Source organism: Crotalus tigris, unplaced genomic scaffold, assembly GCF_016545835.1.
Source record: "Crotalus tigris isolate CLP2741 ecotype Arizona unplaced genomic scaffold, ASM1654583v1 scf7180000024320.386069, whole genome shotgun sequence".
NCBI lineage: Eukaryota > Metazoa > Chordata > Lepidosauria > Squamata > Viperidae > Crotalus > Crotalus tigris.
The window spans coordinates 102,899-128,511 of NW_024100492.1; the positions used below are offsets into that span (position 1 = coordinate 102,899).

General features: G+C 53.8%; 1 protein-coding gene across 1 annotated transcript in view; it reads right to left on the reverse strand.

The window, feature by feature from the left end:
- LOC120299896 (SCO-spondin-like) overlaps positions 1 to 25,613 on the reverse strand; it is a 176,814-nt gene that overhangs the window by 37,177 nt on the left and 114,024 nt on the right. The window contains exons 67-83 of the mRNA XM_039325184.1: positions 22,309 to 22,388; positions 21,154 to 21,323; positions 20,987 to 21,037; positions 19,165 to 19,579; positions 17,782 to 18,350; positions 15,701 to 16,443; positions 13,346 to 13,442; positions 13,039 to 13,262; positions 10,751 to 11,104; positions 10,168 to 10,334; positions 6,714 to 6,877; positions 5,081 to 5,301; positions 2,564 to 2,605; positions 2,277 to 2,447; positions 1,883 to 2,092; positions 1,412 to 1,579; positions 459 to 590 (exon numbers count right to left, since the gene is read on the reverse strand). Coding sequence (XP_039181118.1) covers positions 459 to 590; positions 1,412 to 1,579; positions 1,883 to 2,092; positions 2,277 to 2,447; positions 2,564 to 2,605; positions 5,081 to 5,301; positions 6,714 to 6,877; positions 10,168 to 10,334; positions 10,751 to 11,104; positions 13,039 to 13,262; positions 13,346 to 13,442; positions 15,701 to 16,443; positions 17,782 to 18,350; positions 19,165 to 19,579; positions 20,987 to 21,037; positions 21,154 to 21,323; positions 22,309 to 22,388 — 3,978 coding nt within the window. The remainder of the gene's footprint in view (positions 1 to 458; positions 591 to 1,411; positions 1,580 to 1,882; positions 2,093 to 2,276; positions 2,448 to 2,563; positions 2,606 to 5,080; positions 5,302 to 6,713; positions 6,878 to 10,167; positions 10,335 to 10,750; positions 11,105 to 13,038; positions 13,263 to 13,345; positions 13,443 to 15,700; positions 16,444 to 17,781; positions 18,351 to 19,164; positions 19,580 to 20,986; positions 21,038 to 21,153; positions 21,324 to 22,308; positions 22,389 to 25,613) is intronic.

The following is a 25,613-nucleotide window of genomic DNA, read 5'->3' on the forward strand; positions in this document are numbered from 1 at the left end:
GCAAACGTACAAAAGTTTCAGATGGGAACTGTCGTTGCAAAGTAAGAAGTATGAGTTGGGTGGTCGGTGGGCAGAAAAGTATAAAAATGTCGGTTTAAGTCTGGCTCGGGGCCCTTGGCCGATAGCTGTCCCTTTGGAATCTGCTATGCCACGTGGTCCTCATTGCACTGGGTTGTCAAGGTAAGTGATGTTATGTTGTTATACTATGTTCCAAATTACTAGAAAAATAAACCTCTGACTCTTAAAGTAAGAACGATTGTTTTGTGTTGACGTCTCTTGTCTTTTCAATTGGGTTTTCCCACGGCAATGGGAATGCTGCAGGTGTGAAAAACGGTCGTACGTCCGTTTTTTCGGCGCCATTGTAACTTCGAACGGTCACTAAATGACCCGTTGTAAGTCGAGGGACTACCTGTACATAAACAGGAGCAAACCCCGGGGACCCGCCAACGCCTCCTCACCGTCGGGACAACGACAGCCCGGCTCGCAGGCCTCCTTCTCCTGGCACACAATGCCTTCCTGGAGGTCCCAGCAATGGCGGGGGCACCGGTTGGCACACCCCACCCAGTGCATCATGGGTGGGCAAGTCTCCTCTGCGGAAAGAGAGCGTTTATTACCAGCAGAAGTCTCGGAAAAGCAGGAGGAACCGACCAGATTGTGACCCCATTGAAAAGAGGGTCCATTTGACCGGAATGGGAGGGTGAACTAAAACAGAGTTCCCCAACCTTTCTGGGTTGGTGGCCCGTAGGGTGGGGAGGGTGGGAAGAAGGGATGGTTTTGTGGGAGAGGCATGTACGGGTGTGCACCAGGACCTGTTGCTCATGCGAGTGAGGCCGAGAGCAGCTGTGACGCTCGCACGAGTGAGACCCTGAGCGCTCGTGATGATCACGTGAGCGGGGTCACACCTGCGACGCTCACATGAAGCCCTGAGTGCTCGTGATGATCGCGTGAACGGGGTCGCGCCTGCGACGCTCATGTGAGGCGCTGAGCATTCGTGATGATCATGTGAACGGGGTTGCGCCAGCGGTGCTCACGTGAGTGAGGCCTTGAGAGCTCGTGATGATCATGTGAACAGGGTCGCCCCTGCGACGCTCACGTGAGGCCCATGATGTTCATGCGAATGGGACCGTGAGTGTCTGCAACGCTCACGCAAGTAAGGCCCCAAGTGCTTGTGCGAGCGACACCTCTTACACGCGTGAGGCTGTGCGCATCCACGACTCTCACGCTAGTTGGTCCATGAGTACGAGTGGGGCTGTGCGCGTGGCTTGCTTGCAAATAGGCCACAGACTGGTAGAGGGACGCAGCCCACATGTTGGGGACCCCTGGACTAGGAGACCCTCAACGTCCCTCCCAGCCCAATGGTTCTGTGTTCTATGTCCAGCGGGTACCACCGCCCTTCCTTCCCTCCACGTACCGCAGGGCTGCGGGTTGCAGACCCGCACGTGATACTTCTCGCCAGGGCAGTGGCGCCCTCCATTCTTGGGAGGTGGGCTGGTGCAAGTCCTCGTTCGGGCGGAGCGCCCCCCACCACAGGTCCGGTCGCACCACGACCAGGGACTCCACTTAGACCAGACTCCGTCCACTGCAGCAGAGACACAAAGCAGGGAAGAGTAACCCCGGCCCCCGTTTAGTTATGGGTCAGCTTCGGGGCTGTTCTCTCCCTCTCTTCCCCACCTCCCCCCACCTTTCATTGTCCAAGAGAGGGCTTTTTTCACACAATTCCCCTGCGGTACTCCATGCCACAAGAACAATCGCATGCGGATAAAAGCACAGAAGGGTGGTTTTTTTTCTGTTTCTTGCCGGAGCTTTGCGAGTGAAGCCTCTTCGGACCCCCGCCTTCATCGAAGTCCCCGGGGTCGGAGACATCCAAGGCCCCAACACCTACCTTTGCACGCCGGCAGGTTGCAGAAACGCCTCTCCAGGTTGGCAGTCAGGATGTCTTGGCACCACTGCCCACCTTGCCCCGGCGGGTGGTAGGTCCGCAGGCGCTGCTGCTGGCCGACCCCGCAGCTGCGGGAACACTCGCTCCAAGGGGACCACGGGTTCCAGGTACAGTTCAGCCCAAGGCACTCCTTGCCCTCGCATACGGGGGTCTCTGGAGGGGGGGGTACCAGGGAGAGAAAGGAAATCTGGGCACTCCTTGGAGGGGGCTCAAGGAAAAAGTCCAACCATGGGGAGGGGCCTTTGGCCTGCTTGGACTTTCCAAGGCTGCCGTGGTGAGGTTGTTAAGGGAATTTCTCTTGCCCCTCCCCCCTTGACTTGGCTTATCTGAAGTTCACCTGTGCACTGGGGCAAGTTGCACTCTCGTTCTTGCAACGTGTCTCCCACACAGCCGCTTCCTCCCAGGCAAAACCGCTGCCGGGTCTTGAGGGCAGGGAGGTCGGGATCGCTGCAGGTCTTGGAGCAGGGTGTCCAGGGGGACCAGGGAGTCAGGCCGCCATCCTCGGCCCCTGCCATGTTGGGGGAGAAAAGGCCAACCACGTCAGCAGAGTCGCCGGGGCTGAGTTCCGTTCCATCCCGTCACTCTCCGGAAAAAGGACCGAGCGTGGGCAGGCCCAGAGCTCACCTGGGGTTGCCGGGACTGGTGCCGTTGTGGGGTGGGTCAATTCTGCAACACAAAATACAAAGCAGAGGGAGGTTAACAGATGTCCTTCATCATCAACGTCGTCATTATCATGTCTTACGCAGAGCAAATTGTGCAGCAAGCATTCTCCAGCAGTTGTGATCGTTCGCAGCGTCTTCGGTTTTGATCGCTCGCAGCGTCTTCTGTTTCGATCGTTTGTGTCTTCGGTTTTGACCGTTCGCAGCATCTTCAGTTTTGATCGTTTGCGTCATCTTCGGTTTTGATCGTCTTCAGTTTTGATCGTTCGCAGCATGTTCGGTTTTGATCGTCTTCAGTTTTTGATCGTTCACAGTGTCTTCGGTTTTGATCATTTGCAGTGTCGGCAGCGCCTTCGGTTTTGATCGTCCGCAGTGTCTTCAGTTTTGATCATTCACAGCATCTTTGGCTTTGATCATTCGCATCATCTTCGGTTTTGATCATTCACAATGTCTTTGGTTTTGATCGTTCGCATTGTGTTCGGTTTTGATCGTTCGCAGCCTCTTCGGTTTTGATCGTTCACAGCGTCTTCGGTTTTGATTGTTCGCAGCGTCTTCGGTTTTGATCATTCACATCGTCTTCGGTTTTGATCGTTCGCAGCATCTTCGGTTTTGATCTTTCTCATCATCTTCAGTTTTGATTGTTCGCAGCATCTTCGGTTTTGATCTTCTTCAGTTTTGATCGTTCGGTTTTGATCATTTGCAGTGTCCGCAGCGCCTTCGGTTTTGATCGTCCGCAGCGTCTTCGGTTATGATCACTTGCAGCGTCTTTGGTTTTGATTGTTCACAGCATCTTTGGCTTTGATCATTCGCATCATCTTCGGTTTTGATCATTCACAATGTCTTTGGTTTTGATCGTTCGCATTGTGTTCGGTTTTGATTGTTCGCAGCCTCTTCGGTTTTGATCGTTCGCAGTGTCTTCGGTTTTGATTGGTCTCATCGTCTTCGGTTTTGATCGGTCGCAGCGTCTTCAGTTTTGATAGTTCGCAGCATCTTCGGTTTTAATTGTTCGCAGTGTCTCTGGTTTTGATCATTTACAGCATCTCCTGTTTTGATCATTTGCGGCGTCTTCAGTTTTGATCGCTTGTAGCATCTTCGCCATCGTCTCAAAGGTCATTAATCTTCTGAAGATCTAACTTAAGTGTTTGATGCCAAGTTTTCCAAGGCCAGCCTTGTTTCGTCTGTGCAATTTTTAGATACCAATCTAGGCATAGTTAAGATATGCCCAACAAGCCGCATTCAAAGTTTATGTATTGTCTAAGATCCGTGAAGATCGCAGATGTCAGGGGCAGGAAATTTGAGCATTTGATTGTCTGGAAAATAAGGTTATTATTATTGTTTATCTTTTGTTTTCTCTCTCTTGCTGTCCTCATTTGCTTGTTGCCTGGGGAATTCTGGGAATTGGTCCACACTTCTTGAAGTTGTCAAGATTGAGACATACTGGCATAGTGGAGTAAGAATAACAAAATAACAGAGTTGGAAGGGACCTGGGAGGTCATCTAGTCCAGGGCTTTTCAACCTTTTCACCCATTGTACCACTTTTAGGATATGGCAACATCTGAGGACCACCAGTCGCCTAGCAAGGTGTCAAAAACTTGATGACCCCCCCCCCAAAGGAAAAAAGTGATAAAGTACAAGTAGTCCTCGACTTACAACAGTTTGCTTAGTGACTGTTCAAAGTTACAGTTAATTCTCCTCACCGATAGGAAGTTTCTCCTTAATTCCAGGTCGATGTAGAATATGTTATTGAACAGGGGTCCCCAACTCCCAGTCTACTGGGACTGTGCCACGGCAAAGTTGGAAACTGGGCCGTGGATGAGCAATGTACAAGCACACGTACATTTGTACAAGCGGCGTGCGCGCACGCGCGCACACAACCGTCTCATCTCCCTCCCACCGTCCCTGACACTGCCGCCACCACCTCCCTTACCGGTTCGCAGAGCAGGAAATGTTGAAGACCAGTGCTGTAAAATATGCTCCACTAAAATAGCTAGCTTGCTATGCGCTGTTGTGTAGGGTTTGGGGCACCAGGGACCGGTTCCATGGCGGGAGGTTTTTCCGTGGACCGGAGGGATAGTATGGTTTTGTGTGCTGGGGATGTCTAGTTTAATGAAGAGAAGGACAAGGGGGGACAGGATAGCCGTGTTCCAGTATCTCAGGGGCTGCTACAAAGAAGAGGGAGTCAAGCTCTTCTCCAAAGCGCCCGAAGGCAGGACAAGAAGCAACGGATGGAAAATGATCAAGGAGAGAAGCAACCAAGAACTAAGGAGAAACTTCCTGACCATTAGAACAATTAACCGGTGGAACCACCTGCCTCCAGAAGCGGTGAATGCTCCAACACTGGAGGTTTTGAAGAAGAGACTGGACAGCCATTTGTCTGAAACGGTGTAGGGTTTCCTGTCTGAGCAGGGGGTTGGACTAGATGACCTCCAAGGTCCCTTCCAACTTTATTATTGTTGTTGTTGTTGCTGCTGCTGCTCCTCACCTTTGCAATCCAGGGTTTGGCAGTATTTGATGTCCACCCGAGGGCCAACACAGTCCTTCCCCCCGTGGGCAGGCTTCGGACGGGCGCAGTTGCGTGTCCTAGTCATGTTGCCCAGCCCGCCGCAGGTCAAGGAGCAGGGCGACCAGGGGGTCCATGCCGCAAAACCTCCATCCACGGGGCAGAGGGAGAACACGCAATCCAGCTGGCCGTTGCGACAGGAGCTGAAGGGAGGGGAGGAAAGAGGAGGGGGGCGTCAGGGGGCATCTGCCCAGATGTGCCTAGAGCAGTGGTTCTCAACCTGTGGGTCGGGACCCCATTTGGGGTCGAACGACCATTTCACGGGGGTCGCCAAACAACGCAGTCCGCCATTTTTTCCCCCTTTTCCTTAGCTGTGCTCCTCCCTTTTATTCTATTGGCTTTTAAAAGCCAATAGAATAGACTCTCTTGAAGAGAGTCTAATTCTATTGGCTTTCCAAAGCCAATAGGAATGGTCCAGGCTGTCTCTGCCCTGCTGAGCCCGCCAAAAGTCCCAGTCTGCAAACGGTGCTGCACCAGTTGAGTAGTCCTCGACTTACGACCGGTTGGGGGTCGCAGCATTAAAAAGGTTGAGAACCACTGGCCTAGAGAACTTAGATCTGGGAGTACAGGAAAACGCTCATCTTACGACCACACTGGAGCCCGACATTTCTGTTGCTAAGAGAGACAGTTTTGATCCCGTGACCGCCGGGGTGCTGCAACAATCGTAAACGTGAAAAACGACCATCGTTTTTCACAGCTGGGGTAACTTTGAACGATCACTAAATGAATGGCTGTAAGTTGAGGACGACAAGGGAAGGTGAAGGGTGGATAGCCTTTGATTGACAACCACGGGGGGGGGGCTGAGTTTCAGCCCTTTTCGGGTGCAGCTTGGTGGTGGGCAGATCAAAGCACACACACACACACACACACACACACACACACACACAGAATGGCTGCAGGGAGTCCTTGACTTACGACAGTTTGTTTAGTGACCGTTCAAAGGTACGCCGGCATTGAAAAAGTGACGTATGAGCATGTCTTTCACACTTGGTCACAGGATCGAAATTCGAACCATCGGCAACCGGTTCACACAGGAAATCCTCGACTTACGATGGTTTGTGTAGGGACCGTTCCAAGTGACAACTCTCCCCCCCCCCTAAAAAAGGGGCTCCGGAACATCTTTCACACCTAAGACCGTTGCAGCGTCCCCCACAGTCACGTGACCAAATTGAGATGCTTCGCAACCGGCCCATACGGATGACGGTCGCGGCGTCCCCGGGTGTGTGTCACGTGATCCTCTTCGGTGACCTTCTGACAAGCGACGTCTACGGGGAAGCCAGGTTCCCTTAACCAGGTTAGCGACTTCATCGACTGCCGGGGGACGCGCTTGAGAACCGCGAGGAGGAAGGTCGTAAAACGGGACCAAACCCCCACGTCGACCATTGTCTCGTTTAGCGGTAGAAATGGTGGGCTCCGCTGTGATCGTTACGTCGAGGATGACTTATCTTCTCTCCCCCCCCCCCAAAAGGAGGCGCCGGCTTCAGGAAATCTTCTCCTTCCTCCCTCCAGCGGACAGGAACCGAACCCCATTTTTAGAGGGGGGGGTCAAACTCACCAGTTGCTGCAGGCGGCAGAGATGGTGCCGTTGGGCGCCACTTCTTCTCCTGGGGAGACCCGTCGGCCTTGAGCAGTCAGGATGAGCAGAGGCGTGTCGGCGGTCTCGTCCGAGTGTTTCCGGAATCCCTGCAGAACCTCCTCGCTCAGGACACAGGGGCACTCCTGGGGCAGGAAGAGAGAAGCAGAGGAGGGGGGGCGTGGGCGTCCCTGGGGAAAAGACTTGGGGGCAGGGAGTCAAGCAAGCTGGGCTCCATCGTGGCTTAAGAGCGGGCTCGGCGCTAGACTGACTTGCCTACGGAGGCTTCCAATCGTGGACCCTTCCAGTGCTCACCGACGGCGAAATGGGTCTCGCAGAAGTAGTCTGCGTGCACCCCCCACCCCGGGAAGGTCTCCAGAGGGGAACCACAGCGCGATACTGGGGGGGGGTTCCTCGCTGCTCTCTGAGCTGGGTGGTTTTCTTGCAGATGTTTCACGGCCCAAGTAGGTAGGTCGTTAGTGCTGGAAAGAAGGGGGTCTGCAGGGAGGAGGGAGGAGGAGGAGGAAGGACTGTGGGGTCCTGGGTGCTCTCTGAGCTGGGTGGTTTCCTTGCAGACATTTCATGACCCCAACTAGGGAACGTCATTAGGGCTAGAAGAGAGAGGGGGGGGGTTGTGGAGGAAAAGAGAGTGGAAGAGGAGGAGGACAACTGTGGGGTCCTTGGTGCTCTCTGAGCTGGGTGGTTGTCTTGCAGATGTTGGGAAGAGAGTCTGCAGGGAGGAGGGAGGAGGAGGAGGAAGAGGAGGAGGAGAGAAGAAGAAGAAGAACTGTGGGGTCCTTGATGCTCTCTGAGCTGGGTGGTTTCCTTGCAGGCGTTTCATCACCCAACTAGGGAACGTCATCAGGGCTAGAAGAGAGAGGGGGGTTTGTGGAGTGGAGGAAAGGAGAGTGGAGGAGGAGGAGGAGGAGGAGGAGGAGGGAAGAAGAAGAAGAACTGTGGGGTCCTCGGTGCTCTCTGAGCTGGGTGGTTTCCTTGCAGACGTTTCATCACCCAACTAGGGAACGTCATCAGGGCTAGAAGAGAGAGGGGGGTTTGTGGAGTGGAGGAAAGGAGAGTGGAGGAGGAGGAGGAGGAGGAGGAGGAGGAGGAGGAGGAGGAGGAGGAGGAGAAAAGAAGAAGAAGAACTGGGGAGGTCCTTGGTGTTCTCTGTGCTGGGTGGTTTCCTCTCCAACGTTTCATGACCCCAACTAGGGAACAGCATCAGTGCTAGAAGGGAGGGATGTGTGGAGAGGAGGAGGAGGAGGAAGAAGGACTGTGGGGATCCTCCGTGCTCTCCAATCTTGGGGGTTTCCTCTCCGACGTTTCATGACCCCAACTAGGGAACGGCATCAGTGCTAGAAGGGAGGGGTGTGTGGAGAGGAGGAGGAGGAAGAAGAGGAGGAGGAGGAGCAGAACTGTGGGGTCCTTGGTGCTCTCTGAGCTGGGTGGTTCTCTTGCAGACGTTGGGAAGGGAGTCTGCATGGAGGAGGGAGCAGGAGGAGGAGGAGGAGGAGGGGAAGAGGAGGAGGAGGAGAGAAGAAGAAGAAGAACTGGGGAGGTCCTTGGTGTTTTCTGAGCTGGGTGGTTTTCTCGCAGACGTTTCATGACCCCAACTAGGCAACGTCATCAGGGCTAGAAGGGAGTGGAGTTTGTGGAGTGGAGGAAAGGAGAGAGGAGGAGGAGGATAACTGTGGGGTCCTTGGTGCTCTCTGAGTTGGGTAGTTTTTTTTGCAGAGATGACCCAACTAAGTAACATCATGGTGCTAGAAGGAGTGAGGTTTGCATTGCATATAAATAGACAGCAACCTCCTCCTCCCTTCTAGCACTGATAGGGTTACCTAGCTGGGTCGTGAAACGTCTGCAAGGAAACCACCCAGCTCGGAGAGCACCCAAGACCCCACAGTCCTTCTCCCCTCCTTCTTCTCTTCCTCCACCTCTCTGCAATCCTCACGCCTTTCTACCACTGACAATGTTATTTAGTTGGGTCGTGAAACGTCTGCAAGAAAACTACTCAGCTCGGAGAGCATCCAGGGCCCCAGAGTTCAACCCGGAGCTACAAAGTGCGGAGCTACAAAGTGCTCCTCAACATCTTCATCAACAATCTGGACGAAGGGATAGATGGGGAACTCATCAAATTTGCAGGCGACACCAAGCTGGCAGGAATAGCCAACCCTCCAGAAGTTACAGGCTTAAGATACAGGAGGATCTGGACAGACTCGAACACTGGGCACTAACTAACAAAATGAAATTCAAGGGTGAAAAAAGCAAGGTTCTACATTTAGGCAAGAAAAACCAAATGCACAAGTACAGCATAGGTGGCACCATGCTCAATAGTAGTAACTGTGAGAGGGACCTCGGAGTCCTAGTAGACAATCCCCTAAATAGGAGCCAGCCGTGTGCCGCAGCTGCCAAAAAGGCCAACACAGTGCTAGGCTGCATTAACAGAGGGATAGAATCAAGATCACGTAAAGTATTAATACCACTTTACAAGGCCTTGGTGAGGCCACACTTGGAATACGGCATCCAGTTTTGGTCACCACGATGTAAAAAAGATGCTGAGACTCTAGAAAGAGTGCAGAGAAGAGCAACAAAGAAGATTAGGGGACTGGAGGCTAAAACATACAAGGAAAGGCTGCTGGAATTGAGTATGTCTAGTTTAACGAAGAGAAGGACGAGGGGGACAGTATAGCTGTGTTCAGTATCTGAGGGGCTGCCCCAAAGAAGAGGGAGTCAAGCTATTCTCCAAAGTCCCCCGAAGGCAGGACAAGAAGCAACAGATGGAAACTAAGCAAGGAGAGAAGCAACCTAGAACTAAGGAGAAACTTCCTGACCGTGAGAACAATTAACCAGTGGAACTCCTTGCCTCCAGAAGCTCTGAATGCTCCAACACTGGAGGTTTCGAAGAAGAGACTGGACAGCCATTTGTCCGAAACGGTCTAGGGTTTTCTGCCTGAGCAGGGGTTGGACTAGATGACCTCCAAGGTCCCTTCCAAGGGACCCAGATTGTTGTGGGCAATGTAAATATATATATATATATATATATATATATATATATATATATATATATTATATATATACATTGCTTACTGGTGTACACCGCTTAGAGAGTGCTTGCACTTAAAGCGGTATATAAGTCTCATAAATAAATAAAATAAATAAACTTTACTACTACTACTATTATTATTAAGTCTGATATTTTCCCAGGTATCTCTACACAGGACTCAGGATAGCCCCGCAGTAGGACCCCCAAAGCTGCCTCTATCTTCTCTGAGCCCATGCACCCTTGAGGTGTCCATAACCTTGCAGACTGTGCCTCGCCAAGCTGTTATCTTACTCTGCCGTACACACATACCCCCCCCCCGAATATCCAGGGTACACTCACAGCATCACCAGCCTCTGAACTGCCCCAAAGCACCCAATACACAGAAGTGCCAACCTGGACGCAGGCCCCCTTGTGCTGGTAGGTGCCCGCTGGGCAGTGGCACCCTTCCTCGCAGCCATCCGAGAAACAGTCCATCTGGTGGGTGAGATGCGCGCAGCTGTAGGGACACCCCTCTTCAGCCAGGCATTCCCGGTAGAGGCGCCCCACAGGGCAGCCCACCTCTGAAAGGGGGAAGGGGGTAGATTAGCACCCAGAGCCCGCCATCTGCTCCAGAGGCTCCCAGCTGGATGAGGAGCCCCCCCCCGCAGTTTATAGGGAGAGGTCCTTTCTACATTTCAGTGCCTTGTCCTGCTCCGAGTGCAGCTGTCCCAGTTTGGATGCCCGGAAAACAGAACCGGCAAAAAACGAGCCAATGCTGGAGCTTGTGTGATTGGAACGTGAGAAACGGACCCCCTGCTCAGTCAACAGGCGTGTTGACTTACCGCCAGCCTATCCAACGCGTAGAAATACTTGCGGTTGTGGGCAGGGTTTGCTAGGGTTCTGAGTTATGGGGGGGGGGAGTCACGAGGGCATGTGCGAAGGAGGCCGGGCCACAAGGAAGTCGGTCGGGCGTTGCCTCCCCCCAGCGGGGACTCACCGAGACAAACGTGCGTGTTGCAGGTCTTGCTTTGCGAGGACAGACCCCGGCAATCCGGCTGGCGACAATGTCGGCTGCGCAGCTGCTCGCCCCCTCCGCAAGAGACACTGCAGGGGGACCAGCCGGTCCAAGGGTCCCAGATTTCCGCCTCTGGAATGGGCAAGGAAAAAGGAGGATGGGGTCGGAGGACCTCCTGGCAGACAGCAGCGGTCGATGTTGAGCCCCCTTCCGTGGTCAGTGTTTGAGGCAGGGTCCTGGAGACCAGCTGCCCCCCCTGGGCTGTGGGTTTTGAAGGGACAAGCCAGCTGACTCCATCTTTGCAAGGCTGGCTGTGTCTGGACACCCTGTTGCCCGCTAGTCAGCAAGCCTGGGAATGTGATAAGCTCCTCCCCCGGAAGACATTTGCATAGGGGAGTCTTGTGGGGGGGGAGTTTTCTCAGACCTAGAGAAAGACACACGAGTGAGCAAAGGTCGGCAACACGCTAGCTTTCTCTATGCCAGCGGTTCTCAACCTGTGGGTAGGGACCCCATTTGGGGTCGAACGACCATTTCACGGGGGTCGCCAAACAACGCAGTCTGTCATTTCCCCCCCTTTTCCTTAGCTGTGCTACTCCCTTTTATTCTATTGGCTTTTGAAAGCCAATAGAATAGATTCTCTTGAATAGAGTCTCATTCTATTGGCTTTCAAAAGCCAATAGGAATTGTCCAGGCTGTCTGGAATTGCCCTGCTGAGCCCGCCAAAAGTCCCATTCTGCAAACGGTGCTGCGAGTTGTCTGCAGCGAAGGCGAGCTGGCTGGAAGCTTCCACCCCTCCCTGCTGAGCAACTACTAAAAATGGAAGGAAAAGAGGGCCAGGGGTGGGAGGTGGGAGGCCGGCGGGCGCAGGGAGGGTTGCTGGCGCGCATGGGGCCCGGCAGGTGCCTTACCTCCCTTGGGCTGGGCCAGCTGGTGGCCCAGCCGGTGGTCGCCCTGCGCCGTCGCTGCCCCTTGCCAGCTATGCCTTGGCCGGTGCAGGGGGCGGCACCACGCATGTGCGGCACTCCCGGGCAGGGAAAGTCCTTGACTTACGACCGGTTGGGTAGTCCTTGACTTATGACCGGTTGAATAGTCCTCGACTTACAACCAGTTGGGGGTCACGGCATTAAAAAGGTTGAGAACCACTGCTCTATGCAAAAGGCTACTACAGGGTAGGAGCGTTGCTCAATCTCGGCCATTTTAAGCTGCGTGGACTTCAACTCCCAGAATTCTGCAGGCCGGGGAATTGAATTCTGGGGGTTGAAGTCCCACCCGTCTTGAAGTCACCAAGATCAGAAAACGTGGCAATAGGGATTTGCCCTCGATTGACGGGAGAATTTCCATTTGCTGAACAAGATGCTGGTTCGGTGAACGGCGTCTGATTTTGATGACGTTTTTTTGGTGCCATGGTTGTTAAACGAATCGTCGCAGTTGTTAAGCCACTCAGGGGGCTGTTAAGTAACTTTGGCTCCCCCTCCCCTGTGGGTTTTGCTTGCCAGAGGTCACAAAAAAGGGGATCGCGTGACCCCGGGATGTTGCAACTGTCATAATTACATGGCTGGGTTCTGATAATGTGTCCTTGAGGATTCTGTGATGGTCATAAGTGCGAGGACTGGTTCTAAGTCCCTTTTTTGAGTGTCGTTGTAACTTCAAACATCCACTAAACAGACACGAATGAATGTGTCGCGGGATAATGTTGCAGGATCCAATCTGGGTTGGTCACCGAGGATCATCTTCCGAGCTTCCGGACCCGTACCGGAGTCCATCTTCATGGAACGTCTCTCTAGTAGAGTGTGTGTGTTGTTCTTTGTGTGGTATTTATAGTGCTTGTGGTGAGTGGCTCTTACAACGGAGACCCGAACTCATTGGTAAACCTCACACTGCAACGAACAAGGACGTGCGTTCAACATTGGCAGAAATTAAGATTGTTGGCCGAGAAGGTACAAAAACAGCCGGGGAAATGATTGAAACCTGGGAAACAAGGAGTGCTGATTTACCACCAGCCTATCAGATACTTAGAAATACTTGTGCTTGTGGGCAGCACGAGCGGCACGATAGCCAAGGACTGAAAAGTCAGCCCTCAACGCACCCCCAATCAACCACTAAAAAGCCGCACACGACAGGCACCGTGGAAATACCACGGACCGAACAGAACACACTCGGCGTGAATCCAAAAGCTCAGAAGTCCTGGTGACCGACCCAGATTGAATCCTACAACAACTGTAAGTCGAGGACTGTCCGTTTCCACTCCTACGGGACCGGTCCAAACTCACCTGGACACTCTTCCCGATTCAGACAGGGTCTCTGCTGCTCGCCGCCCCCCGCACACCCCCGGCCTCCGTTCTGCGGGGATGGGTTGCTGCATTCCCGGAAGCGGTACTGGACACCCTCGCCGCAGCTCTGGCTGCAGGGAGACCATCGTCCCCAGCTGGACCATCCGCCATCTAGGCGGCACCAGGAATCCGCCCGGCACTGCAGCTGCCCGTCTGCGCAGGTGCTGAGGAAGGGAGACGCCGGATCAGCGATTTTTGCTTTCGGAGAAACGGCACATCCGGCAACTTTCTGTCGTCGTACACTCACCAGTTCTGGCAGGGTGCGTAGATGGTCTCTCCCGGCTGGGCGTATTCCCACACGGGGAGCCCCAACCAGGAGGAGAGATTCTGGTCTTCGGGGGCGCCTGTGTGCAAGAGGCGTGCGTGTCAGGTCCAGAAGCGCCGACAACGGCGAGCGGAGTTGCTTTATTGCGGCGTGCCTACAGACTGAATCTTGCCGGATAAAAGCAAGGGCCTGCTACTATAGCTATAGATATACCCAGTCAACTAATCAAGGCGAAGCTTGGGAGAGAGAAAGAGGAGGATGGCGGGGTCCTGGGTGCTCTCTGAGCTGGGGGGGGGTTTTCCTTGCAGACGTTTCAGGACCCAACTAGGGAACGTCATCCATACTGGAAGGGAGGGGGGGTTTGATCTCTGTTTATATGCAGTCCCTTTTAGCTCTGTTGATATTACCTAGTTGGGTCATGAGACATCTGCAAGGAAACCACCCAGCTCAGAGAGCACTGAGGACCCAGTCTTCTTCTTCTTCTTCCTCCTCCTCCTCCTCTCCACACAACCCTCCCTTCTAACACTGATGATGTTCCCTAGTTGGGTCATGAAACATTTGCAAAAAACCCCAACAAAAATCAGAGAGCACCAAGAACCCCATAGTTCTTTTCCTCCTCCCCCTCCTCCTCCTCCTCCTCCTCCTCCTCCTCCTCCTCCTCCTCCTCCTCCTCCACCTCCTCCTCCTCCTCTTTCTCCTCCTCTTTGCACTGATCATGTTTCCTAGTTTCAGAAAGAAAGAAAGAAAGAAAGGAAGGAAGGAAGGAAGGAAGGAAGGAAGGAAGGAAGGAAGGAAGGAAGGAAGGAAGGATTCTATACACATTCCTTGTGCATCCAATTATACTTGGCCAATTTAGAAAGAAGGAAAGAAAGAAAGAAGGAAAGAAAGAAAGAAAGAAAGAAAGAAGGAAGGAAGGAAGGAAGAAAGGAAGGAAGGAAGGAAGGATTCTATACAAATTCCTTGTGCATCCAATTACACTTGGCCAATAAAGAAAAAGAAAAAGGAAAGAAAGAAAAAAGGAAGGAAAGAAGAGAAAAGAAAGAAAGGAAGGAAGGATTCTATACAAATTCCTTGTGCCTCCAATTACACTTGGCCAATAAGAAAAAAGGAAAGAAAGAAAGAAAGAAAGAAAGAAAGAAAGAAAGAAAGAAGGAAAGAAAGAAAGAAGGATTCCGTACAAATTGCTTCTGCATCTAATTACACTTGGCCAATAAAGAAAAAGAAAGAAAGAAAGAAAGAAAGAAAGAAAGAAAGAAAGAAAGAAAGAAAGAAAGAAAAAGAAAGGAAGAGAGGAAGGGAGGAAGGAAGGATTCTGTACAAATTGCCTGTGCATCTAATTACACTTGGCCAATAAAGAAAAAGAAAGAAGGAAAGAAAGAAAGAAAAAAGGTAGCAAAGAAGAGAAAAGAAAGAAGAAAAGAAAGAAAGAAGGAAGGAAGGAAAGAAGAGAAAAGAAAGAAAGAAAGAAAGAAAGAAAGATTCCGTACAAATTGCTTGTGCATCTAATTACACTTGGCCAGTAAAGAAAAAGAAAGAAAGAAAGAAAGAAAGAAAGAAAAAGAAAGGAAGGAAGGAAGGAAGGAAGGAAGGAAGGAAGGATTCTGTACAAATTGCTTGTGTGTTTAATTACTTTTGGCCAATAAAGAAAAAGAAAGAAGGAAGGAAAGAACAGAAAAGAAAAAAAGAAAGAAGGCAGGAAGGAAGGAAGGAAGGAAGGAAGGAAGGAAGGAAGGAAGGAAGGAAGGAAGGAAGGAAGGAAGGATTCCGTACAAATTGCCTGTGCATCTAATTACACTTGGCCAATAAAGAAAAAGAAAGAAGGAAAGAAAGAAAGAAAAAAGATAGCAAAGGAGAGAAAAGAAAGAAGGAAAGAAAGAAAGAAAGAAAAAAGGAAGGAAAGAAGAGAAAAGAAAGAAAGAAAGAAAGAAAGAAAGAAAGAAAGAAAGAAAGAAAGAAAACAATAAAACTCACAGAGCACCTTCCCTCCGTGAACCGCTAGGGAAGGTCCGACTTTACTCCCTTCCTACCCACCAGACACTCCAAGCTGTGCTGCCTCTTGGTCAGCCCGGATCAAGACTACGTTCCATTTCTAGGGAGATGAGAGGGCTGGGGGGCATTGACCCCACTGCTCTGGTGACACCCCCAAATCTCCCCCAAAGTGCCCCCCCTCACCAGAGGGCCTTGTAAACTGGAAGCTCAGATGGGGAGGGGTCTTGGTCGTCCCCCTGCCTGCTCGCCAAAGAGGCTCGCTGTGTGTGCCGCCCTCTTTCTCCGCGCCTCCGTCGCGCGCTTGCTGAAAAGCAGGCCCCCTCCTTTTCCGAGGGCATCTAGACTCACCCAGCCAGGGCATCTGGTACTTGCAGCGGCACTGGGAGGGAGCCACGCACGCCCCGTCCTGGAGCAGCTGCCCATCCAGGCAAGCGCAAGCGAGTTGGCAGCCAGGGCTTTCCAAACACGCAGTGTCCGGCTGATGGTCCTCGCAGGTACGTGGGCACGGCTTGCCACACGGGAAAGGCACCTGGCCGCCTCCACAATCTGGGGGGGGGGAGACCGGAGAAATTACTCGTACCAAAACTCCTGTGCGCTCCTCCGGGGTCTTCCCCAACCCACCTCCTTGCGCCGGAGTGGTCCGGGAGGATTCCCGATCCATGCGACAAACGCTGGAGGCCAGAGTTCCCCAAATTTTCCAGCTTTGCGGAACAGCCTGGGGGCAGAGGGGCGGGTTCCGCACAAGCGGCCGGCGAGCAGGCCCACGTGCGTGGCGCCGTTTGCACAAGCGTCGGGCAGGTGTGCCCATGTGCATGGCACCGTTTGTGCAAGAGGGGGCAGGCGTGGCCCCGTGCGGGGCGCCGTTTGTGCAAGCGGTGGGCAGGCGTGCGTGGTGCTGTTTGTGCAAGTGGCGGGCAGGCGTGTCCACGTGCGCGGCGCCGTTTGTGCAAGCGGGGGGCAGGCGTGCCCACATGCGCAGCACCGTTTGTGCAAGCGGCGGGTAGGCGTGCGTGGTGCTGTTTGTGCAAGTGGCTGGCAGGCGTGCCCATGTGCGCGGCACTTCTGCGAGCAGCAGGCAGCTGTGCCCGCCGCTTGCACAAATGGAGTGCGTGCAAAGGCGCCCGTCTGCTCCTCACGCCAGTGGGGATGCGCACGTGCATGTGTTCACCGCGTGCGCGGGTGCCTGTGCTCACCTGCTGCTTCCGTGGTCTGGTTTCAAATGGTTCAATGACTGGTAGTGGGCTGTGGCTCGGGGGATTGTGGACCCCTGGTTTACATTCTCTACACTGTGAAACGTCAGCAACTTTTCCCAAAGTTCCTCACGCCAAGGGAGATTGGACCACCATTTTCCCAGAATGACACAGGCAGGGTCTCCTGCTTGAGCAGGAGGTTAGACTAGAAGACCTCCAAGGTCCCTTCCAATTCTGTGATTCTCTTAAGCAAGACGAGCAGCTGGCAAGCGAAAGCTGAGCTGGACATGGGGAGGGGGACTGCATCGACGCATCCCTGGGGGTCCCTTGCTCTGCACCCTTATTCCTCCTGTGCGCCCGGCCTTCCCACCTCGGTTCAGTGGAGCAGCCCTGTTTATACAGGTAGTCCTCGACTTACGACGGTTCGTTCAGTGACTGAAATTACAACGGCACTGAAAAAAGGGACTTCTGACTGCTTTTCGCAGTTTTTATGACCGTCGCAGCTTCCCCATGGTCACGCGAACGAAAATTCAGTCGCTTGGCAACCGACTCGTATTTATGATGGTCGCAGTGTCCCGGGATCCCTTTTTGCGACCTTCCGAACGAGCAAAGTCAATGGGGGGAAGCCCGATTCACTTAACAACCATGTTCCTTGTTTAACAATGGTGGCAAGAAAGGTCCAAAAAATGGGGCACCACTCCCCTTAACGAATGTCTCACTGAACAACCAAAATTGGGGAAGGGCTCAGTCACAGTCATACGCCGAGGACTAGCAGTATTGACGAAGTCCAGCTGGCCGTTTGCTTGCCGTATTCCTGTTTACAGGGCATCGGGTGCAAAGGCGCTATGTTTCTCTCCTAATTCCTCCACACAGCATGGCATTCCGGGACTCCTGTCTTTCTTCCCCCCACCCTCCCGGATGTGTTGTGATTCCTTGCCAGCCAGTGGACCCGGCAGCTGAGTCGGAGGACTCAGAGGACTCAGTGGAGGGGCCTGGAGAGACAGCAGAGTCAGAGGAAGGCTCTGAGGAGCTCCAAGACTTACGGTAGGACGAGGAGCCTGGCCCCTCTACTCGCGCTCAGTCTGAGACACAGCTGTGCTGGGAGCCTGAGTTGGACGGTGATGAAGAACAGCTGGGACAAATCACGGATACATGAATGCGCAGGCAAGAGAAGCGAGTAGGACAGAGGAATGCAATGGGGCGGCTCCAAAGGCAAAGGAGAAGGCATTAGGAAGCCACGCTTTGACTGAACTATAAAAGGGAAGGTGTGGGAGGTGCTGGTGGCCGAAGGCAATCGTTTGTATTGAGGATGTGTGAACTGTGAACTCTGTTTTGTTTGCCTTGGACACTGACTCAGGTCTGTGAATAATAAAAGGTGATTGGTTCTTTCCTGCGGTCCCTTGCTTGTCGGATGAGGGGTTTCTCCTTGTGAGCTTAACAAGGACTCGCGTAGGCGGGGACAGAACAGGATGCTCCTTCTCACCCTCACAGGCAGTGACTCCATCGTGGCACTGACGGCTTTGCTGAGCTTCGCCGGGACACGCCGTACCGCCAAACCGAGCGGGGGGATTGTTGCACTCCCTGATCCTCGTTGACACGCCCCGGCAGGCGTCGCAGGCAGACCAGTCGCTCCACGAGGACCAGCCGCCATTGACTGCAGAGGGCGAAACACCAGGAGGCATGGTCGATAAAGCCACCGAGGCCGGAGCTCCGCCCCCCCCCCTCAATATCCACTGGTCGTCCTCCTTTAGTGACCGTTCACAGTGACGACAGAGCCCCTTGGCGAGCAATGAGTGCCTTTGCCACCTCTGCAGGTCTGCAAAGCGACGGAGAGCTAAACTAAGGTCGTCAGCCTACTTGGCGATGGCTCGGCTTAGCGGCGGCTTCGCTGAACGACCAAGTGGTCAATTCGTCGTGGTTGCTAAAGGAGGAGTATGCATATTGAAACATTTTCAGTGTTTCTATCCAGAGGGGCCTCAACAGACATGGAAATTGGGTTGGGTGCAGCAAAGTTCAGTTTGGGTCTCGGGGTTAAGGCGCCAGGTTAGAAACTGTGAGTTCTAGTCCTGCTTTAGACATGAAAGCTACCTGCATGACTTTGGGCCAATCGTCAGGAGACAGTGAGTTCTAGTCCTGCCTTAGGCATGAAAGCCGACTTTAGGCCAATCCCCAGGAGACGGAGAGTTCTAGTTCCGCCTTAGGCATGAAAGCCAGCTGGGTGACTTTGGGCCAATCCCCAGGAGACAGAGAGTTCTAGTCCCACCTTAGGCACGAAAGCCGGCTGGGTGACTTTGGGCCAATCACCAGGAGATGGGGAATTCTAGTCCCGCCTTAGGCATGAAAGCCAGCTGGGTGACTTTGGGCCAATTGCCAGGAGACAGAGAGTTCTAGTCCCGCCTTAGGCATGAAAACAGGCTGGGTGGCTTCGGACTAGTTGCTCCCGCTTGGTCCAAGCCACCTCATAGAGTCGTTGTTATGGGGAAATAAGAAGAGGAAAGAATATTAGATATGTTCACCGCCTTGATTTCTTTATTAAAAGTTATAAGGGCAGGATATAAATAAATAAATAAATAAATAAATAAATAAATAAATAAATAAATAAATAAATGTAAAAAAAAAAACATGCATAACATGTTTTAAATACCAGAATTTTACAGGGGTCCCTAATACCCCAAACATCATAGATTTGGCTCTCTCTCTCTCTTTTTTTTTTGCAAAGCAACCCCTCTGGTGGGAAGGGGAGGGGTCTACATCCTCCCCGGGAGCTGAGTTCAAAACCACGCCCTCCTCCAGGGCAAGACTCTCACCTGGGCAAAAACTGGCGACAGGACACTCTCTTCTCTGCAGCTGGACCCCGCTGTCTCCGTGGTATTCCTGAGCCCCCTCGCACTCGCCACCCCCGTGCTGGGGCTTGGGGCAGCTGCAGGTCCGGTAACGGGTCACCAACTCGCTGCCGCAAGTCCGGGAACAGGGACTCCACGCAGCCCAGTCGCACCAGTTGCCCGGCACTGGAGGAACATCAAAAGAGTTCTGCGTTCTTCATCTGACTTATCCCAGAATTGAGGACAAGGGTTCAAGCCTCGAACTAGCTTCTCTGTCCCCCCAAAAAATCCAGAACTTGGGGTTCTTGGCCTCTGGGAAGGAGGCTGGAAGAGGTCTGGATGAAGGTAAGCCTTACACACCTCCAGCACTGCTTCTCTGAATGCTGGGACAAAAACTGTCCTCCCAGCTACGTTCTGTTCTGCCCTCCCAGCTATTTCCCACTATGTCCTCCCAGCTACGTTCCGCTCTGCCCTCCCAGCTACGTTCCGTTCTGTCCTCCCAGCTATGTTCCGCTCCACCCTCCCAGCTACGTTCCGCTCCGTTCTCCCAGCTCTGTTCCACTCTGTCCTCCCAGCTACGTTCCACTCCACCCTCCCAGCTACGTTCCGCTCCGTCCTCCCAGCTATGTTCTGCTCCATCCTCCCAGCTACGTTCCGCTCCATCCTCCCAGCTATGTTCCGCTCTGTCCTCCCAGCTCCGTTCCGCTCTGTCCTCCCTGCTACGTTCCACTTTGTCTTCCCAGCTACGTTCCGCTCCATCCTGCCAGCTCCGTTCCGCTCCGTCCTCACAGCTACGTTCCGCTCCATCCTCCCAGCTCTGTTCCACTCTGTCCTCCCAGCTATGTTCCGCTCCATCCTCCCAGCTACGTTCCGCTCCGTCCTCCCAGCTATGTTCCGCTCCATCTTCCCAGCTGTGTTCCGCTCCATCCTCCCAGCTCCATTCTGCTCCCTCCTCCCAGCTACGTTCTGCTCCCTCCTCCCAGGTACGTTCCGCTCCATCCTCCCAGCTACGTTCCGCTCCATCCTCCCAGTTACGTTCCACTCCATCCTCCCAGCTATGTTCTGCTTCGTCCTCCCAGCTACATTCCACTCCGTCCTCCCAGCTCCGTTCTGCTCTGTCCTCCCTGCTACGTTCCGCTCCGTCCTCCCAGCTATGTTCCGCTCCATCTTCCCAGCTGTGTTCCGCTCCGTCCTCCCAGCTCCATTCTGCTCCCTCCTCCCAGCTACGTTTTGCTCCCTTCTCCCAGCTACGTTCTGCTCCATCCTCCCAGCTACGTTACACTCCGTCCTCCCAGCTCTGTTCCGCTCCGTCTTCCCAGCTACATCCCGCTCCGTTCTCCCAGCTACGTTCTGGTCCGTCCTCCCAGCTATGTTCTGCTCCATCCTTCCAGCTACGTTTCGCTCCGTCCTCCCAGTTATATTCTGCTCCATCCTCCCAGCTACATTCCGCTCCGTCTTCCCAGCTACGTTCCGCTCCGTCCTCCCAGTTATATTCTGCTCCATCCTCCCAGCTACATTCCGCTCCGTCCTCCCAGCTACCTTCCGCTCCGTCCTCCCAGCTGTGTTCTGCTCTGTCCAGCCCGAACCGTTGTACCCCCCCCTCCCAGCCAAGTTTGGGATACTCACCTGCACACGCCTGGTTGGTGCAGACCAGCTTCCCATCGGAGCAGGTACTGGGGGGGGGAGAGGGAAGGGCGACAGATGAGACACCCTGTGGGAATCGGAATGGACGCCCTGCTAACGTTACGGCACGCCCTCCAGCTTGAGCGTCTCCTCCTGGCTGGCTTACCAATTGTTGCAGCCGTCGGCATGGGGCACGGCTTCTCCCGGCGGGTGCCGGCGTCCGGTCAGCAGGTCTAGACAGGTGCAGTCGCGCTTTTTCACGCAGGCCGAGCCGTTCCCGTGCAAGATTTTGCCTCCCGCGCAGTAGCAGCCCGGTTCGCATGCCCACCCGCAGTGCTGGGGGGGGGCAGAGAGGAGGCGGGGTGGAGAGATAAGTGGGAGGGAGAGGAGGATGCGGGAATGAGAACGAGCCAGAAGAAGAAGGAGAAGGAGGAGAAGGAGAAGAAAGAAGAAGGAGAAGGAGAAAGAGAAGGAGAAGGAGGAGAAGAAGAAGAAGAAGAAGAAGAAGAAAAAGAAGAAGAAGGAGAAGGAGAAGGAGGAGAAGGAGAAGGAGAAAGAAAGAGAAGGAGAAGGAGAAGAAGGAGGAGGAGAAGGAGAAAGAAGGAGGAGAAGAAGGAGAAGAAGGAGAAGGAGGAGGAGAAGGAGAAGGAGAAAGAGGAAGGAGAAGAAGAAGAAGGAGGAGGAGGAGAAGGTGAAGGAGGAGGAAGAGAAGGAGAAGAAGAAGGAGGAGGTGGAGGTGAAGGAGGAGGAGCAGGAGAAGGAGAAAAAGGAAAAGGAGAAGGAGAAGAAGGAAGAGAAGGAGGAGAAGGAGAAGGAGAAGAGGGAGAAGGAGAAGGAGGAGAAGGAAAAGGAGAAAGAAGGAGGAGGAGAAGGAGGAGAAGGAGAAAGAGAAAGAGAAAGGAGAAGAAAAAGGAGGAGAATGAGAAGAAGAAGGAGGAGGAGGAGAAGGAGAAAGAAGGAGAAGGAGGAGAAGAAAGAGAAGAAGGAAGAGGAGAAGGAGAAAGAGGAAGGAGAAGAAGAAGGAGGAGAAGGAGGAGAAGGTGAAGGAGGAGGAGGAGGAGGAGGAGAAGGAGGAGGAGAAGTAGTAGTAGTAGTAGTAGTAGTAGTAGTAGTAGTAGTTAGAAATATTGTATAGATCAGGGGTATCAAACTGCCAGCCCGCGGGCCGGACACCTCATGCGGAAGCCGCACCCACCCCATTATGCCGGGCCTAAGACCCCCCCCCTTTTGGGTCTGATCTCCCTTGGTCAAAGAAGAGGTTGGTGGGGGTCTTTGGGGGGGGGCTGCCAGACCAGCCAGTGGGGGGGGGAAAGAGACTTACTGTGATGTCATCACAGGTCCGAGGACAGGGGGGCCCGCAGCTGCTGTAGACGGAGCCTTCCAAAATGGAGCAGTCCTGGACTGGGGGGGGGAAATAAGAAAAGAAAATTAGGACAAAGGACCCCCCCCATCCTGGGAACATTTTGAGCCCTCCCCACCTACCCAAACGGGGCGGAGCTGACATCCTGTTGCATTGCAGAGATCAGCATACAAGCGAGACCGTCGGGATCCTCGGCAGGAAGGGGGGGTGTTCCCCATTTCTCCACCCACCCCCCCGTCCCCAGAGCACCCCCTTGCTTTGCAGGTAGTCCTCGACTTTACGCCTGCTCGTTTAGCGACCGACATGACAACAGGACAGAAAGCAATTTATTTAAGAGCGTTTTCCCGCAGCCGCGACAGTCGCAGCGTCCTCCCCCCCACGGTCACGTGGATCAAAATTCGGACGCTCGGCAAGCGGCTCGTATTTATGATGGTCGCGGCGTCCCGGGGGGGTCACGTGATCAAAATTCAGATGCTCGTATTTACGACGGTCGAAGCATCCCGGGGTCACGTGATCAAAATTCAGACACTCGGCAAGCGACTCGTATTTACAACGGTCGCAGCGTCACAGAGTCACGTTATCAAAATTCAGACGCTCGGCAAGCGACTCATATTTACGACGGTCACGGCGTCCCGGGGTCACATGTTCAAAATTCAGACGCTTGGCAAGCGACTCGTATTTACGACGTTTGCAGCGTCCCGGGGTCACGTGATCAAAATTCAGATGCTTGGCAAGTGACTCGTATTTATGACGGTTGCAGCATCCTGGGAGTGAAGTGATCAAAATTCACACTGCTTGGCAAGCGACTCGTATTTACGACAGTCGCGGCGTCCCGGGGTCACGTGATCAAAATTCAGATGCTTGGCAAGCGACTCGAATTTACGACGGTCGCAGCGTCCCAGGAATCACGTGATCTCCTTTTGCGATCTTCTGACCAGTAAAGGAAGCTGGATTCGCTTGACGACCCTCTGTTTCGCTTAAGACCTGCAGTGATTCACTCAAGGACGGTGGCAAGAGAGGTCGTAAAATGGGGCAAAAGCCAGATTCACTTTATAACCGTGTTCCTGGGGAGGCCATTCATTGAACAGCCATTTTAACTCACTGAACTGCAGGGTTTCACTTAACGACTGTGGTGAGAAAGGTCGTAAAACGGGGCCAAACCCCACTAAGCCCGTCTCGCTCAACGACAAAAGTGTTGGGCTCAAGTTGTCGTCGTACATTGAGGACTACCTGTACTCTTCCCAACTTAGATGAAGACAGCAAGCTTCAGTCCCCAGTGAGGACGGGTGCTTTTGCTGAGTTTAGATCAGCCTACCTCGCAGGGCTGTTGAGAAGATTAACAAGGTCAGCAAAAAAAGGACCTGAAAACAACATGTTCCGGTTAGTCCTTGACTTACGATCACAAAGTCCGGAATTTAGGTTGCTAAGCGAGACCTTTGTCCCGTTTTACGGCTTTTCTCGCCACGGCCGCTAAGCGAATCACTGCCACCGTGGGGATCCGGGACCCCACCCAGGACGCCACGACCGTCATAAAGGTGAGTCGACGTTTTGATCAGGTGACCCTGGCGGGATGCTGCAAGGCTCATAAGTGTGAAAAACGGTCGTGAGTGGGGGGGGGGAAACGGTCCCAAGTCCCTTTTTTTCAGCTCCTTTGTAATACCGAATGGTCACTCAAGTGAATCGTCATAAGTCGAGGACCATGGATATCCCAAATTGCCGATTTCCTGGGGGGGGAGTCTCCGTTCTTTAGCAAGACCCCCTCCCAAACACCTGTACCCCCACCTCTGCTGGCTGTGGGGAGGGTCCTGCTCACCTTCCCTCTCTCCCCCCTCCCAACTCACCTGGGCAGGGGTTCAAGTTGCAGGCCTCCACCTGAGTGGGCGGTCCCTCGCAGTAGTCTCCTCCCCCTCGGGGGGCGGGGCTGTCGCAGGCTCGGCTCCGGCTCCGGATGCCCCCTCCGCAGCTGACGGTGCAGGGGGTCCAGGACCCCCAGGACCCCCAGCCTCCACTGCCTGTGCAGACACGGCTTTGGTCACGAGACCGCCCCCCCCCAGAAAGGCTCCGCCCACAAAAAATTCCTCAATCACATGATACGCCGAGCCTGCTGAGCGGTCCCACACGGGACAGGCGATCTGTACGCGGGGCGTTCCGCAAAGGAGTCGATTGTGTAAACACCCCAGTCCAGGGGTTCATAGGGAGAGGGAGTGGGTTGTTTGAAGGGTGGGCAAGAAGCGAATCCGGGCATCGAAATGGAGCTGGACAGAACCTCGGAGGTCATCCAGTCCAACCCCCTGCTCGAGCAGAAGAGCTTTACAGAACTACGGAATGACAGAGTTGCCGGGGACCTTGGAGGTCATCCAGTCCAAGCCCCTACTTGACCAGGAGACCCTTACAGAATGACAGAGCTGGAAGGGACCTCGGAGGTCATCTAGTCCAACCCCCTGCTCGACCGGGAGACCCTTACAGAATGACAGAGCTGGAAGGGACCTCGGAGGTCATCCAGTCCAACCCCCTGCTCGACCGGGAGACCCTTACAGAATGACAGAGCAGGAAGGGACCTCGGAGGTCATCCAGCCCAACCCCCCTGCTCAAGCGGGAGACCCTTATAGAATACCAGACTAGGAAGGGACCTTGGAGGTCATCTAGTCCAACTCCCTGCTCAAGCGGGAGACCCTTACAGAATACCAGAGTAGGAAGGGACCTCGGAGGTCATCCAGTCCAACCCCCTGCTCCAGCGGGAGATCCTTACCAAATGATAGAATGACAGAGTTGGAAGAGACCTCAGAGGTCATCCAGTCCAACCCCCTGCTCGACCAGGAGGCCCTTACAGAATGACAGAGCTGGAAGGGAGCTCGGAGGTCATCCAGTCCAACCCCCTGCTCGACCAGGAGGCCCTTACAGAATGACAGAGCTGGAAGGGAGCTCGGAGGTCATCCAGTCCAACCCCCTGCTCGACCAGGAGGCCCTTACGGAATGACAGAGCTGGAAGGGACCTTGGAGGTCATCCAGTCCAACCCCCTGCTCAAGCGGGAGGCCCTTACCAAATGATAGAATGACAGAGTTGGAAGGGACCTCGGAGGTCATCCAGTCCAACCCCCTGCTCGACCAGGAGGCCCTTACAGAATGACAGAGCTGGAAGGGAGCTCGGAGGTCATCCAGTCCAACCCCCTGCTCGACCAGGAGGCCCTTACGGAATGACAGAGCTGGAAGGGAGCTCGGAGGTCATCCAGTCCAACCCCCCTGCTCAAGCGGGAGACCCTTATAGA